Consider the following 17,778-nt stretch of genomic DNA (forward strand, 5'->3'; position numbering starts at 1 on the left):
TTTGTGTACTTGTATTTCCCTCGTCTTTAACTTTTTTTCCTCTTTTGCTAGGGTTTTGTCTTCAACAGAGGTCTTATCAACTGACACAGACAGCAGCTCAGCTGAAGACAGTGACTTTGAAGAAATGGGAAAAAACATTGAGAATATGCTGCAGAACAAGAAAACAAGCTCTCAGCTGTCCAGGGAACGGGAGGAGCAGGAACGAAAGGAACTCCAGCGGATGCTACTGGGTGAGCGGACTTCTCAGATAAGAGAAGGATCAAAAATGGAACATGGCTAACTGCAGACTATAACTGAGCCTAAGCTGAAGACCAAAAAGGGAATGAATATACAGAAATTTGTAGATGAGATAGCAAGATTTCTACAAATGACTGTAGTCTGTGGGGAAGAAATTGAATAGATGCTGCCAGATTACTGCTTCCTTTTTCTGTATCAGGTATTTGCCTAAACCAGGCTACCAATACTGTACATAAAATCAAATCAGCTTTCTAGGCTTTGATCCTCCAAAGTAACAGGCTTTTTCCATCCATCCATCCACTCACTTTTCATCCCAATACCAGGTGCTCATCCCCCCATTCCCCATTCCCCTTCTCTGAAAAAGCGGAGGCCCCTCTGGATATCACCCTACCCTGGCACATCCTCTCCCACTAAGGCAAGCAAGACAAGGAGGCCCAGTTAGGGGAATGGGATCCACAGACAGGCAACAGATTCAGGGACAGGTCCCAGATCTACTTGTTGAGAGACCCGCATAAAGACCAAGCTGCACATCTGCTACATATGTGTGGGGGGCCTATATCCAGTCCATGCTCACTTTTTTGTTGGTGGTTCAGTCTTTGGGAGCCTCAAGGGTCCAGGTTGGTTGACTCTGTTGATCTTTGAAGTATCTGGCTACCTTAGGTATGGTGGCAAATATTTTTAATCCTAACACTTGGGAGGCTGAGGAAGGAAGCTCTTGACTTCCAGGCCAACCATGGCTACATAGTAAGACCCTATCTTTAAAAAATAAAGTACATGGGGGATGTTTGCCCGGAAACCGGGAAAGGGAATAACACTCGAAATGTATATAAGAAATACTCAAGTTAATAAAAAAAAAAAAAAAGAAAAAGAAAAAAAAAAAATAAAGTACAGAATCTCTGGGTGAATTTGCCAGATTGTCTTTGAACTCTCTAAGTTGTATGCATAAGATTCTAAGATCTATGGCTTGCAGAAGATTCTTAAAGAAGTCTTAGATCCTAAAATGAACTAAAAGCCATCCACCAAAAGTTTCAGAAGCTGATGATAAGGGTGATGGATAACAAGGTCTCCATGATGCTTCCAATTACAGATATCATCAAGCAGGCAATGAATATAGATACAAAGAGGATGAAGTCTGAGGATGAACATTAGCATGACCATTTTCATTCATACTGGTCTTATCTTTGTTGTCCATCTCTATGAAGCTTTGAAAAATTTTGTGTTTCTGGCTACTTTGTAAAGATAGGTGACTCTTTTACCATTGTAGTCCTCCAGTTCTTTGCTAATATGATCCTAGAACAGTATCTATATTACATGGACATTTGTTAGAAAGGCAGAATCATCTCGAGCCTGAGCTCTCCATACCTATTGAGTTTAGTCTTACATTTCTACAAGATCTCTAGGGGGTACCTATTCATATTAAGGTTTTAGCAGCATATTATATGTTAGGTAGGTCTTAAGACTGGGCTTAATTCCTTCCTCTTGAGTATTTGCTTGGATGTTTTCATCAACTATTTGCTGCTGGAAGTTTTCTGTCACCCTGCTATTTAGTGGAATAGCAGTACTTAACTATTGCTTCTCTGTCTCTAATAGGAAGCTCAATACTCCGAGGTATTTCTAGAACATTTGTATTTAGTAAAATGGAAATGGGCAGTGGTTAAAAAGGAGTCTGGAAAAAGTAAATCAGGGTGTTCTTGCAGCTAGTAGCAACTTTGTTTTTAGTAGAATTGTAGTTTAGTGGTATGTTGAACATCTCTGTTCAACCCCAAGAAGTGGCTATTTGAGTGTTAGAGGGTATGTTTGGAAATTGTTTTTTACCTTGTAGCAGCAGGCTCGGCAGCAGGAGGAAACAACCACAGAGATGATGACACAGCCTCGGTGACTAGCCTTAACTCTTCTGCCACTGGCCGCTGTCTCAAGATTTATCGAACATTTCGAGATGAGGAGGGGAAGGAATATGTTCGTTGTGAGACAGTCCGAAAAGCAGCTGTTATTGATGCTTATGTACGCATACGGACCACAAAAGATGAAGAATTCATGTGAGTTTGATAGTGATTGAGAAGTGTGTATGTGAGTTATAGTGATGGGAATATACACCACTATCCCTAGAAATCTACTATTATTTAAAGCCTTTTTGTCTTTAGATGTTTGGATTTGAACAGAGCCATATCACTAGAGAAATAACCATGTTTACTACATTTGGATTGTGGTAGTTTGGCTCTGCAAAAATCTTATACAAAAGTTACTCCTATAATGGGAGATTTTGGCAGGGGGGATTCAGGTTCTAGACCGGTCTGGGTTGTAAAACATTGTCTCAAAAATCAACAGCAAAACCTTAATGATTATTCAGGACTTAGATCGAGAAATGTTATTCTATACATGTGGGGGACTGACTAACAAAGAAGATGAAGATGGCAGACAGTTTATTTCACTTCATCCTGGATAAATTACTAATATTCTGAGATGGTAGCTTTCAGGATAGTCACCTTGACTTAAGCTGCTTGTGGTTTTGTCTTTTTTCCCTGTTACTCAGTCGAAAATTTGCCCTTTTTGATGAGCAACACCGAGAAGAGATGAGAAAAGAACGGCGGAGGATTCAGGAGCAACTGAGGAGACTTAAACGAAACCAGGAAAAGGAGAAACTGAAGGGTCCTCCTGAGAAAAAGCCCAAAAAGATGAAGGAACGTCCTGACTTAAAAGTAAGTATATTAAGCCAGGCATGGTAGCACATGCCTTTAATCCCAGGACTCGGGAGGCGGAGACAGAGGCGGGTGGATCCCTGAGTTTTAGGCTAGCCTAATCTACAGAGTGAGTTCCAGGACAGCCAGGGCTACATAGGGAAACCCTGTCTCAACTTCTCCCCCAATCCCCAATGATGTCTGTTTTTGTTTCTCCCCTGCTGTGTGTATGTGTGTGTGTATATATATATTTTTTTCATTTTGACACACTTCACCCCGTGTACCTTTAACACGATATCTTTTTTTGTTGCAGCTAAAATGTGGAGCATGTGGTGCAATTGGACACATGAGGACAAATAAATTCTGCCCTCTTTATTATCAAACAAATGCACCACCTTCTAATCCTGTTGCAATGACAGAGGAACAGGAAGAAGAGCTGGAAAAGACAGTCATTCACAATGATAATGAAGAACTTATCAAGGTCGAAGGGACCAAGATCGTTTTGGGAAAACAGCTAATTGAGAGGTAAGGGATACCAGGCAGGGAGTGCTGTAGCAAAGACCTGTTCAAGGTTGATGATTATGGCTGGCAGGGCTAAATGTGGTGTGATTGTTCTTTGAAGTGGAACTGGGGGTTGTAGGAACTTTGAATTATCACAAGTAATTTTTGCTGGTAATGAAAACCTAATGATTGGGGCTTACTACTTGCCTTTGTACATACTATTTTTTCTGACTCAGTATTTTTCTTCTGGTTTTGTTTGGTTGGTTTTGTTTTGTTTTCTTTTGTTTCAAAACAGAGATTCTACATAACCCTAACTATCTTGGAACTCACTCTGTAGACCAGGCTGGCCGTGAACTCAGAGATCCTCCTGCCTCTTCCTCTGGAGTGCTGGGATTAAAGGCTTTTGCCACCAAGCCACGATAAGTCTTAATATTTATACAAATACCCTTACTGGAGTAGTTTTTTGTTCTGTTTTGGTTTGCTTGTTTTTGTGGTACTGGTAGGCACAGTAGGAAAGTAAGTGTTCTATCACTGAGCTACATTCTCAAATTCTTGCACTTTTTTTTTAAGGTTTTGCTAAATTAGCCATGTTAACCTCAAACTGAATCTTTCTTTCTCAGCCTCCCACATAGCTAGGATTATAGGCATGGAACACCATACCTTGCACATGAGGGTAGTTAAGATTAAATGAGAGACTATAAAGCAAAGTATACTTATGCCCAATCTTCTTGCCCTTAGAATTTAGTGAATGGAGATGTTTGGGACTGGAGAGATGCTTCAGTAGTTAAGAGCACTGGCTGTTTTTCTAAAGGACCCAGGTTTAATTCCTAGCATCCACATGGCAGCTCACAACCATCTGTTCCAGGGGATGTGACTCCCTCCCACAGACATACATGTAGTCAAAACAAAATATACATAAAGTAAAAATAAATAAATTTTTAAAAATGGAGATGTTAAAGATTTTCCCATTTTAAAAATTATAAACCAAGCTGGGTTATAGTGGCCAAACATAAAGGCTTTACTATACATACCACTATATATACTTCTTACACATAAATAAAAATAATAAAAAGTAAATCTTAAAAAACAAACAGAAAAAGAAATCAAGATCTTGGTGTTGCATATGTTTGTTAGCACTGGGTTATCCTTGATTCTGTTTTTTTTTAGTGGATAGAACTAGTAAGTATATGTGTATTTTACATTGTGACTTCATACTAATGCTTTAATTCACATTATTCTTATCATCCCATTTCATATTCACATCCTTTTCTGATTCTTTTTTTTTTAAAGATTTCTTTATTACATATAAGTACACTATAGCTGTCCTCAGACACACCAGAAGAGGGCATCAGATCCCATTACAGATGGTTGTGAGCCACCATGTGGTTGCTGGGATTTGAACTCAGGACCTCTGGAAGAGCAGGCAGTGCTCTTAACCACTGAGCCAGCCCCTTTTCTGAATGTTAATATCAATATATTTGTCCCTTTTCTCTGACTTGAAGTATAAAATAGTTTCAAAATTACTATACTATTATTAACACACACACACACACACACACACAAACACACACACAAAAATTCTATAAAATAGGTTCACAGCGGGGTTGGGGATTTAGCTCAGTGGTAGAATGCTTGCCTAGGAAGCGCAAGGCCCTGGGTTCGATCCCCAGCTCCGAAAAAAAAGAACCAAAAAAAAAAAAAATAGGTTCACAGCATCTGTAATGGGATCTGGTGCCCTCTTCTGGTGTGTCTGAAGACAGTGACAGTGTACTCACATATATAAAAATATGAAAATGTTATATGGTTTATATTATATGAGTTATATGATATATTCTGTGTGTTTGAGTATTTTGCCTGCATACATGTAAGTGAACCATTGTGTGCGCCTGGCACCCACAAAAGTCAGAAGAGGCTGTCAGATCCACTGGAACTGGAGTTACTGTGTAGTTTCGAGCTACCGTTTAGGTGCTTAGAGGTGAACCAGGGTCTTCTTTGTTAAAGTAGAAAGTACTCTTAAGCACTGAGCCATCTTTACACCCTTATTTCTGTGAACTATAAATAACACACTATGACAATGTTACTGATTGCAGTGCGGATGAAGTACGCAGAAAATCTCTGGTTCTGAAGTTCCCTAAACAACAACTTCCTCCCAAGAAAAAGCGTCGGGTTGGAACCACTGTTCACTGTGACTATTTGAATGTGAGTATTTTCTTCTTATCAGATGGATTCTCATTAATTCTGCTACCCTTCTGTAACATGGTTCTGTCAGTGTCAGATGTTCCTTATGTCTATTCCTTGAGCATTATATATACTGTTCATTATACAACTTATTAAAATGTTGTCTTATTTTTTGTTTTTTTTAAGATAGGGTTTCTCTAGGTAGCCTTGAGACTTTTTTGGAACTCACTCTGTAGACCAAAGCTGATCTTGAACTCAGAAATCTGCTTGCCTCTGCCTCCACAGTACTGGCTTAAAGGCATGTGCTATCACACCTAGCTTTAACATAATACACATACACACACACACACACACACACACACATGCACACACACACACACACACAGAAAGACACACACACATTGTGTGTGTATGCAAGTGTGTGTGCATGTGCCATGATGCACATGTGGAAGTCAGAGACATATGGAATCTGCTTGCCTCTGCCTCCACAGTACTGGCTTAAAGGCATGTGCTATCACACCTAGCTTTAACATAACACACACACACACACACACACACACACACACACACACACACAGAGAAAGACACACACACATTGTGTGTGTATGCAAGTGTGTGTGCATGTGCCATGATGCACATGTGGAAGTCAGAGACATATGGAATCAGTTTTCTACTTCTTTACCTGGAGTCTGGAGATCAAATTCAAATTATGGTCACTGTCTTGTATGGCAAGTGTCATTATTCCCTGAGCCATCTTACTGTCTGACCCTCTGTGGTGTACATGATTATTTTGCCTATGTGTGTATAAATAAGTTGACTAGATGCATGCCTGATGCCAGAAGAGGGTGCACTACAGAGTTAGTTGTGAGCCATTATGTGGATGCTGGGAACTAAACCCAGGGCCTTTGTAAAAGCTGCAAGGTATCTTAACTACTAAGCCATCTCTTCAAATTACCATCTCCCCAACTCCTGTCCCCTAGCTTTGCTTTTAAGATTGGTTTCCCTCGGGGCTGGGGATTTAGCTCAGTGGTAGAGCGCTTGCCTAGGAAGCACAAGGCCCTGGGTTCGGTCCCCAGCTCCGAAAAAAAGACCAAAAAAAAAAAAAAAAAAAAAAAAAAGATTGGTTTCCCTCTACTCCAGGCTTGTCTACAACTTACTATGTAATCTAAGCTGGCCTTGAATTTACAGCAATTCTCCTACCTCAGCCTCCTAGTTGCTCAGATTATTGACTTAAGTCCTCAAAGTCTGGTATTATTGAAGATTTCTAAAATATATTAGTATATTTGAAAATACTGTGTATTTTTTGTTTCTCTAAAGCATTCTGATTTCTTGTTTTCTAGAGACCTCATAAATCCATCCACCGACGCCGGACAGACCCTATGGTGACACTGTCTTCTATCTTGGAATCTATTATCAATGACATGAGAGATCTTCCAAATGTGAGTTCATTCAGTAGATACATATAATAGAAAATCAAAGGCCCTTTGCTTTTTCTGTTACTTCAGCTAGATGGCAGTAGTGTGTATACCTTTGTTCTGGAACTCTTAATTCTTTGGGATATTTGTCTGTTTTTAAATTATTTAATAGACTATTAAGTGATGAAGGACAGAATGTAGGCAGAAGGACACATGAATTATATGAGGATATAAATAAAGCTCATTTTTTTTCTAATTTCAACTCAATTTTTTTTGTGATGAATATGTGAATTCAAATTTCTGGGTATTAAAGCAGAAAGAATCTTTTTTTAAAAATTGTATGTCTATGCATTTGCAAGTTTCCTTAGAAGCCAGAGGCATTGGATTACCTGGAACCAAAATTACAGGAGGTTGTGAGTCCCCAGGCATAGGAACTGGGAACCGAATTTAGGTCCTCTGGAAGAGCATACTGTGCTATTTATAACCACAGAGCATCTCTCTAGCCTCCAAATTGTATGTCTTACAAGAATAAATTTTACGTTCCATGAGTGTCTAACTTATGTGGAACTAGAAAGACAGTTTAATGGTTAAGAGTACATACTATTGGGGCTGGATAGTTGGCTCAGTGGTTAAGAACACTTGTTGCAAAGGACCCAGGTTCTTTGTACCTTTCCAGCACCCATGGAAGCTCCCCACCTCCTCAGACACCAGGCACATATGAGGTGCACAGACTACTTATTGGCAAAACACTCATATACAAAAAATAATAAAAATAAATTCAAAATTAATTAAAAAATAATATGTACCGCACTTACAGAGGATCATGCTTGATGCTCTGTTCTCAGCATTCATGTGCTCTCAGTCACCTGTAACTCTAGCTCCAAAGAATTCAACACCTTGCCATATATGGTGGCTTATGCCTTTAATCCCAGCACTTGGGAGGCAGAAGCAGACAGATCTCTGATTTTGAGGTCAGTCTGGTCTACAAAGCTAGTCCTAGGCTACACAAAGAAACCCTGTCTTGAAAAGCCAATAGGGAAGGGAGAGAGGGAGGGAGAGAGAGAGAGAGAGAGAGGGAGAGAGAGAGACGGGGAGGGGGGAGGAGGAGGAAGAAGAAGAAGGAGGAGGAGGAAGAGGAAGAAGAGGAGGAGAAGAAGAAAATGGTTTAATCAAGAAACAGAATTACTACATCTGAAAAATCCTGTATAGTTGGTAAACCAGTAAGATATAATTGGCTGTGTCGAGTGTTCTTGTTCACAAATGGTGTTGACTCTTGTTTCTACAGACATACCCTTTCCATACTCCAGTTAATGCAAAAGTTGTAAAGGATTACTACAAAATCATCACTCGGCCAATGGATCTACAAACACTCCGTGAAAATGTGCGCAAACGTCTTTATCCATCTCGAGAAGAATTCAGAGAACATTTGGAATTAATTGTGAAAAATAGTGCAACTTATAATGGTAATAGTCCCTTGTTCCTTGACTGCAAAGGTCATCTTTCAGATTCTTATCCCCTTGTTCTAAGTTCAGAGTAGATGAGAATGAATGAAAAGATTATAATATGCATTTTTTAGTATGAACATCAGGATAGTATTCATTTTAGTTATATAATAAGTGTTACTTGTTTTTAGTTTTTTTTTTTTCTTTTTTTTTTTTCTTTTCTTTTTTTCGGAGCTGGGGATTGTTTTTAGTTTTATTATTTAATCTTTTTTGTTTTTTGAGACATGGTCTCACTATGTAGCTCTGGCTGGCCTGGAACTAACTATGCAGACCAGACCAGTCTCAAAATCATAGAAACACTTTGACCTCTTCTCCCAAATTAGTGCTAGAATTAAAACCATGTTCTACCACACCCATTCTCCTATTTAATTTTTCATATATTCTCTGGTGAATTTGAGGTATTGGGTGTGGGTGGAAACTACAAAAGACTTCTTACAGCCATATTTTGTGTATTTTAACTCAGACTGCATTTTTGTTACAAGGGCTAGATGTCCCTTTTGTTTAAAAAAGAAAAATAGGAATGGTGGGAAGGAAGAACTTGCTTTCAAGTGCTTTGCCCTCTTGATTACTGTGACTGCAGAGTTGTACCACCATAGCTAACTTAACTTCTTTTATGGATAATAAGTTTTTAGAAATTCAGTTAATAAATATTTTGGGTTTGTCCACTTTAAAACTAACATAAACAGTTGTGAACATTTATGTTTAAACTTTTATGTAGACATTTGCTTTCTTTTCTCTTTGGTATATACATAGGAGAGGAATTGCTGAATTTATGGGGTAGCTTTGATCAGCATCTTGAAAACCCACTTCTTTCCCAGTTTCTAGAGTAGCTGTATCATTTTGTAGTTCTACCAAAAATGTAACATAATTTCCTACACATTCTACCTTCTTATCCTCACCAACACGTTAGCCGTTTTATTGTAGTCACCCTAGTTTGTTTAAAGTGGCATATCATGTATATTTACAGCTCCTTAATGACACTGAGAATCTTTGTGTGTACTTTGGATATTGCCAACCCTTTCCTTCTTGATGCTCTTGTCTCCTTTCCAGGAGTGTTTTTTTTTTTTTTCATTTTTTCAGAGCTGGGGCCCCAACCCAGAGCCTTGTGCTTCCTAGGCTAGTGCTCTACCACTGAGCTAAATCCCCAACCCCTCCAGGAGTATTTTATATAGCATTTTTAACTTCTACTTTAAAGATTTACTTTACTTGTTTGGGTGTATGCATGTGATTGCAAGTATCTACACAGATTGGAGGCTTTGGCTCACCCTGAAGCAAGAGTTATAAGTGAGTTACCTGATATGGATACTGGGACACTTTTAATCACTGAACTATCTCTCTAGCTCTTATTCTTTTCTTACTACTTCAGCTCCTATATGTCCAGTGATGCCCCATCTTTTGTCTCTTCATCTATTCAAGGCTTCATAGCTTTGCTTCCAGGTATTTGCTAGACATGACAGTTCTCATTGTCCTACTGGCAGTTCATTATCTGATTGCCTATGTAGATAAATAGTTTTGCTGGCTGTCTAGTACAGTCTAGAAATTTTAGTCCCAATTGATCCCATGCTCCTTTTCTCACACTTATAACTAAGTCCTATAAACAATACTATCTGCATTTTTTGAACTTGTCCCTTTCCTTTTTTATCATTCTTGTTACTTGGTTAATTGGAGCCCCTGATATTTCTTGTTTAACCTCTTTCAGCAGTTTCCAAATAGTGTTTTTGCTTTAATTCTTTCTATTGTTGATGGGGGTGGATTCTCCCCTAGAACTCAAATTTAGGAAATTACTATCTGAGTGGGTGTAGCACAGAGGTAGAGCACTTGGTTAGCATGTTTGATATACAAATATCATTTAAAAAAAGTGAACAAAGGAAAGAAGCATCATTTTAAAATGAGTTTAGGGAGCTGGGGATTTAGCTTAGTGGTAGAGCGCTTACCTAGGAAGCGCAAGGCCCTGGGTTCGGTCCCCAGCTCCGAAAAAAAGAACCAAAAAAAAAATGAGTTTAGAATACTCAGTAGCTTTCTAGTACCTATAAAATTGTCTAATGTGGTCCCTGATGAAATGCATGTTTATATGAATTTGACTAATTACTTCTGTGTCTTTGTTCCTTCTCTCTGGAATGTCCTTCCCTATTTTATGCCCATTAAACCTCTATTCTTTATAACTACCTAAATGTGAGTTAGAACAAGCCTTCCCTACTCCCCCGGAAAGCAGACTTTTTTGCTTTCATTTTATTGTACTAAAGATTGAGCCCAGGACCTCTAGCATGGTAGGCAAGTACTCTACCTCTTAGCTATAGACCAGCCTCGCTTTTAGTTTTTATTTTGGAATGAGGCCTTACTAAGTTGCACAGGCTAGTCTTGAACTTTTCTTGTACACCAGCCTGAATTTAAACTTGCAACCTATGCCTCAGCCTCCTGAGTAGCTATAATTACCAGCCTGTACCACCAGTCTTGGTTTCCAATTAGCAGACTTGATATACAGTGAAATAGAATGTAGTTTATATGTGATCAATTTATTTCATTTATACTGATAGGTTTTTTTTAACTCTTTTTTTTTTTTTCTTTTCTTTTTTTTCCGGGGCTGGGGACCGAACCCAGGGCCTTGCGCTCGCTAGGCAAGCGCTCTACCGCTGAGCTAAATCCCCAACCCCTGTTTTTTTAACTCTTATGGAAACTAAGATGAATAAACTTTAGTGTACCTACTGGACTTAACAGTTTGTTTATGGTGAGTCTTGTTTTTATAGATTTTCTGACTGTATCATTTCAGTCATAGATATTTGATAGAATTACACTGTCCTGCAATGATTTCTTCTCAAGTCATTTTCTTTAACTAATCCAAGATCTTTCTATAATAGGAACTCTTAATTATCCTTATATTCCCATCATTGACCTTGTCTTAGACAAGGCATAAAACATTTGAATGAATAACCAAATGCTAAAATAAATACTAGGGCTGAGGTTAAGGCTCTGGGGGGACACTAACAAGGACAATCATCTAGTAAATGATACTGAAAAGAAGTGGTCAGATATGCGATTTAGAGATCGGTGGTGGTGTAGGCTTTAATCCCAGCACTTGGGAGGCAGAGGCAGATCAGATATATCTCTGGATTTGAGGCCAGCCTGGTCTACAGAGCGAATTCCAGGACAACCAAGGCTACACAGAGAAACCCTGTTTTATAAAAAACAAAAGCAGAAAGAAAAGAACAAAAAGAAATCCTATTTAGATGAAAAAAGTTTTGGGGGTTTCTTTTTAGCTTTGAGATGGTTTAATTATGTAGTCTTGGCTACCCTGGATCTCCTAGTCCTCTGGTTGAAGCATCTCAAGTGCTGTGATTATAAGTGTGTATCCCCGACTCCCAGCTTAAAATGTTTTCATTATTCCAAAGATGAGCTTAAATGAAGCAGCTATAAGCAGAGGATGTACAAGAGAGGTCAGATAGTTCAAGAATTGTCTGAAGCTCTTGGTGAGGATTTCTGAGAAACTGAAATAATAGACTGTATGCTGGATAATCTGTCTACTAAGCAGAAAAAATTAAAAAAGATGTTCATTGATCTCTTTACCATTCTTAAACACATTGTTCTCCATCCGTAGACTAATTTTCAAGATATTAAAAAGCAGCATTAAAGCTGGCTCATGCCTTCACTCCCAGCACTAGGGAGACAGAGGCAAGTGAATCTCTTAAGTTTGAGGTTAGCCTTGTGTACATAAACAGTTCCTGGCTAGCCAGAGCTACATAATGAGACCCTGTCTCAAAAAACAAAAGTGACCAAAAAAGCAGCTATAATACAAGAATGTATGGTCACAAATAAAAAATAGTTAAAATTCTTTCATATTGTTTACCCATTGATATAGGCACTGAAAAATGGAGTAAAGACGGTAGTGTCTGTACCTTATATGGTAGCACATACCTGTAATCCCAAGGAGGTAAAGGCAGAAGAATTTGAAGTTAAGGTCATTCTCAGCTACATAATGAGTTCAAGACCAGCCTAGGATAAATGAGACTTTGTTTTAGAAAAATAAAAAACGAAAAGACTGCTAGACTTCAGTTACTAGACTGCTACCTGGGACCTTTTAGGTTCTTTAGTAATGTATGAAGTATTGGAAACATGTGGCAACTTCAATTTATAATGGCTATTTTTTTTTATTAACTTGAGTATTTCTTATTTACATTTCGAATGTTATTCCCTTTCCCGGTTTCCGGGCAAACATCCCCCTAATCCCTCCCCCTCCCCTTCTTTATGGGTGTTCCCCTCCCCACCCTCCCCCCATTGCTGCCCTCCCCCCAACAATCACGTTCACTGGGGGTTCAGTCTTGGCAGGACCAAGGGCTTCCCCTTCCACTGGTGATCTTACTAGGATATTCATTGCTACCTATGAGGTCAGAGTCCAGGGTCAGTCCATGTATAGTCTTTTTTTTTTTTTTTTTTTTTGGTTCTTTTTTTTCGGAGCTGGGGACCGAACCCAGGGCCTTGCGCTTCCTAGGTAAGCGCTCTACCACTGAGCTAAATCCCCAGCCCCTCATGTATAGTCTTTAGGTAGTGGCTTAGTCCCTGGAAGCTCTGGTTGCTTGGCATTGTTGTTCATATGGGGTCTCGAGCCCCTTCAAGCTCTTCCAGTTCTTTCTCTGATTCCTTCAACGGGGGTCCTATTCTCAGTTCAGTGGTTTGCTGCTGGCATTCGCCTCTGTATTTGCTGTATTCTGGCTGTGTCTCTCAGGAGAGATCTACATCCGGCTCCTGTCGGCCTGCACTTCTTTGCTTCATCCATCTTGTCTAATTGGGTGGCTGTATATGTATGGGCCACATGTGGGGCAGGCTCTGAATGGGTGTTCCTTTTGTCTCTGTTTTAATCTTTGCTTCTCTATTCCCTGCCAAGGGTATAATGGCTATTTCTTATTCCTCTGTAGGGCCAAAACATTCACTGACTCAGATTTCTCAATCCATGCTGGATCTCTGTGATGAAAAACTCAAAGAGGTAAGAATTAAAGATAAGGCAAAGTAGTGGGCATAGTGACATTCACCTAGAATCCTAGCACTTGGGAGTTGGAGACAGGAGGATCAGAGGTGTAATGTCATCCTCAGCTACATATTGAGTTCAAAAAGAGCCTAAGCTATTAGGACTTTGACTTAAAAATCAAAATAAATAAAATTTTAAAAGTGAAAAATGCTGTGGTATATGAAGGTGAAGAATAGTGGAGTTTAGGAACTAGAGTATTTAACAGAAGGAACAGTACCAAGGGAATGACAAATCTTGGTGTATTTGAGGGGTAAGGATTTAGAAATTATATAGGCACTATCCTCTATACATGGGAAAGCCAAGTCCAAAGAAGAAAATTACTTGATTTGGAATCATGTAGGATATAAGATCCAGAATGTAGTAACTTTGGAAAGGATGATGGAAAATGACTTCCCAGGAGACCTCCTATAGCTTACATTTCAGCTTGTTGCTATCCCAGAGAAACATACTGAAAAAGCAATGAGATACTGCTGTATCTAGCTCAGGCTGTCTTAGAACCCCCTCAGCCTCCTGAGTTCTAGGATTATAGGGCTGACTGAGTCACTAGGGCTAGAAACAGCTTAATTTTTAAAAACTAATCTAAAAAATTTAAGGAAAATCTTCTGGGCTGTTTTGTTTGTTTCCCTGTGTGCTTGAAACTGAACCCAGGGTCTTCTTGCCTTACTAAGTAAGCACTCTACCACTAAGTTACAGCCCTATCCCTCTACAAATCCCTTTTCTTACCCAAGAAGAAGATTGTGGTACCTTAAAAAATTTATGGGGTTGGGGATTTAGCTCAGTGGTAGAGCACTTGCTTAGCAAGCGCAAGGCCCTGGGTTCCGTCCTCAGCTCCAAAAAAAAAAAAAATTATAAAATCACAGGTGATAATGAAGTTTGATACTGACATAGATGGCTTCACAAAAGAGAACATGATTGATAAACATGGAAATTTTTATCACCTTGGTTGAGATAAATAAGTAAAATTTTAAAAATGCATGTTTAAGCCACAGTTAGCTGGGCATAGTAATATATACCTGTAATCGTAGCACTTGAGAGGCAGAGGCAGGATGAGCACAAGTTCTGAGCCAGCCTGGGCTATATATTGAGACCCTGTCTCAAAATTATAAAAAAAAAAAAAAAACAAAACAAAACCATCCTCCCCTAATTAGCTTCCTCTCTGTATCTGTTAGAATGCTAAAGTCTTATATACAGTATGGAGATTCAGTATTGGTACACAAGGGAGGTATAGGTAAGAGGATCAGAAATTCAAGGTAATTTGTTTCAATACTGAAAGTTCAAGGTTAGCCTGTGACTTTCAGTATTACTTTCAGTTAGACTGTCTCCAAACCAAAAAAAAAAGGGCTGTGAGACTAAGGATTGAGGATACAGACAATGAGAACACAGAATACAGGCAATAAGAACATAGAGATTTTTGGAGTACACAGACTGAAATGAATTTGTTTAATTAAGTTTCCTTGTATAAGTCACTAATCAAGCTGGAGTTGTATATTAAATGTGAAGTCAGCCTGGGCTACATAGGATATATAACCTATTAGAAAAACAAACAAAAAGAGCCATTAACTAATGGTAATGTTGTTTTGTATTCTTGGTGTTCATTTTTTTTTTTTCAGAGCTGGGGACTGAACCCAGGGCCTTGCGCTTGCTAGGCAAGCGCTCTACTACTGAGCTAAATCCCCAACCCCCTTGGTGTTCATTTTATGTGAAAGACATTGTTATAAAAGCCAAATTTGCCAAATATACTCTTGTTGCAGCTAAACTAATGATGTCTTTACCTTTCTATTCTTGATGCTATACAAGAATGGGATGTAGAATATGGGATTTGCTGACATGTTCCTTTGTGATCTTTTAGCCTAAGTATAATTTATCTAGATTGACCTAAGACTGGAGTAGATAATTCAGAGGTAAATTTTTGGGGACTAAAGTCATAGACAGCTAGCTGAACTTTAAAGTATCTTTAGCTTTTATGTGAATATCATACTTCAGAAAAACCGCTTTCATTTTGTTTTGCTTTATTTCAGAAAGAGGATAAGTTGGCACGTTTAGAGAAAGCTATCAACCCCTTGCTTGATGATGATGATCAAGTAGCATTTTCTTTTATTCTGGATAACATTGTCACTCAGAAAATGATGGCAGTTCCAGATGTAAGTAATTTTCATGTCAAATATTGAGAGGATATTAGTAGAGGATGCAAAGAAGTGCATAGAGCAAGCATGTGTGTATATTTATTTATTTGTGCATGTTGGGGAGGAAGGCACAAGTCATGTTTTATGTATGGTCAAAACAATTTGGTGGGGTGTGGTGGTACAACCTTTCATCCCAAAACTTAGGAGGCAAAAAGCAGGTGGACCTGTGAATACAAGGCAAGCTAGGGCTACACAATAGGACCCCCTTTTTTTTTTTTTGTTTTTTTTTTTTCTTTCAAGCCCCTGGGGAATTGGGCTTCCTTTCTAACTTGTGGGTTCCAGGAATTAATTTCAGGTCAGTGGGTTTGTTGGTAAGCACCTCTACCCACTAAGCCATCTTGCCTATTCACAAAAAAAAACCCTCAACAATTACTCATTGTTTGTTGTCCTTTTTAATTTGTTTTTAAAGATTTATTCATTTATTACACTGTAGCTGTCTTCAGATACACCAGAAGAGGGCATCGGATCTCTCTCTTTTTTTTTTTTAATTTATTCATTTGTTCTATATGGGTACACTGTAGCTGTCTTCAGACACACCAGAAGAGAGCATCAGATCCCATTACAGATGGTTGTGAGCCACCATGTGGTTGCTGGGAATTGAACTCAGGACCTCTGGAAGAGTAATCGGTGTTTTTAACCACTGAGCCATCTCTCCAGCCCTTAACTTTTCTTTTTTAACCTTTTATGACAAGGTTAGCATCTATCCCAGTAGTTCTGTGGGCCATTTTATCTATTGGTTCGCCCAGAAATTTTTAATTAAATTTTCTGTTTCATATAGTTATAATGTTCTATGCTGCACTGTTAAAAACTTTCTTGATGGATCTATAGGGTAAGGAATTTTATTCTCATTTGCGAAACTTAGTCTTTAACACAGAAATAAGATTTTAGTTGTAAATTTAGAGGAGGGATTCTCACTTTATCTGGGTGTCCTTAATGAGATCCTGAAATTACATATAATTTTGTGTGTGGATGTGTATTTCTGTGTAAGGAGTCTGAACTTTTCATCAAAAATATTTATAACTCAATGAAAATTGGGCCTCTTTGGTATAAGTAATGGTTTTCATTTGACTTCCCATCCTTTCTTTTTACTAGTCTTGGCCATTTCATCACCCAGTTAATAAGAAGTTTGTTCCAGATTATTACAAAGTGATTGTCAATCCAATGGATTTGGAGACTATACGTAAGGTGAGTAATTTTTTTTATAATCAGTGGCTTTTTATAATAAATATTTTTATATGTATAACTGAGTGCCTGATTGTTTTTATCATAGAATATCTCCAAGCACAAATACCAGAGTCGAGAGAGCTTTTTAGATGATGTAAACCTGATTCTGGCCAACAGTGTTAAGTACAATGGTAGGTATTTATTTTTATCTCTATCATCAGTCTTACCTCTCCAGCATTAATTTACATTACTAAAATTCTAAGGCTTAAGCAGATTTGAGCAGTGATAGCTAAATCAAGTAACTCAGTTACTTTTTAAATTTTTGTTTCTACATTTATGTATTTGTTGTAAGGGTGGGAGTGCTATCCTGGTATGCTTTTGGAGGGTAGAGGACAACTGAAAGAATTGGTTCTCTGTTAACACCATGTGGTTTGGAACCTAGGTTGTCAGGTTTGGGGCTGAACCCTTTAATCTGCTCAATTTGTTTTTTTTTTTTTTTTCCGGAGCTGGGGACCGAACCCAGGGCCTTGCGCTTCCTAGGCAAGCGCTCTACCACCGAGCTAAATCCCCAACCCCTTGTTTTTTTTTTTTAAAGTAGGTACATATTTTAGTGCGTGTTCTGTAAGAATCACTATTAAAGAATTATGGAAATCAGTCTATCCTTACATTTGAAATTGTGTAAAGCATAGGAAAAGGAGGCATTAATGAAAATCAAATGGATATTCTCTGTTCTGCGAGTCATCATTGTGTTTTCATAAGCTTTGAAAAGGTATATCCCAACGTTACATGGTGCTGAGACTGAAATGTTTAGCTGGCTATAGACCATGGCAAACTTTGCTGTGTGTAATTTTGCTTAGCACCTGAGTTGATGGGATAATATGTGCTAAATGCTTTACTAGCTGCTTA

The 17,778-nt window shown here is 38.5% G+C and overlaps 1 protein-coding gene across 6 annotated transcripts in view; it reads left to right on the plus strand.

The window, feature by feature from the left end:
- Taf1 (TATA-box binding protein associated factor 1) overlaps positions 1–17,778 on the plus strand; it is a 75,635-nt gene that overhangs the window by 36,393 nt on the left and 21,464 nt on the right. For 4 of the 6 annotated variants that reach the window (XR_005497977.2, XM_039099743.2, XM_039099745.2 and 1 more), the window contains exons 22-32: positions 52–230; positions 2,060–2,273; positions 2,768–2,933; positions 3,226–3,437; positions 5,504–5,612; positions 6,932–7,030; positions 8,292–8,469; positions 13,416–13,483; positions 15,544–15,666; positions 16,801–16,893; positions 16,979–17,063. Coding sequence is in view for 5 of the 6 variants with exons in the window: in XM_039099743.2 (XP_038955671.1) it covers positions 52–230; positions 2,060–2,273; positions 2,768–2,933; positions 3,226–3,437; positions 5,504–5,612; positions 6,932–7,030; positions 8,292–8,469; positions 13,416–13,483; positions 15,544–15,666; positions 16,801–16,893; positions 16,979–17,063 (1,526 nt within the window). In the remaining variant the exon portion in view is untranslated. The remainder of the gene's footprint in view (positions 1–51; positions 231–2,059; positions 2,274–2,767; positions 2,934–3,225; positions 3,438–5,503; positions 5,613–6,931; positions 7,031–8,291; positions 8,470–13,415; positions 13,484–15,543; positions 15,667–16,800; positions 16,894–16,978; positions 17,064–17,778) is intronic. The other 2 variants (XM_063280029.1, XM_063280030.1) reach the window with 1 other exon arrangement.

This window comes from Rattus norvegicus, chromosome X (genome assembly GCF_036323735.1).
Source record: "Rattus norvegicus strain BN/NHsdMcwi chromosome X, GRCr8, whole genome shotgun sequence".
Lineage (NCBI taxonomy): Eukaryota > Metazoa > Chordata > Mammalia > Rodentia > Muridae > Rattus > Rattus norvegicus.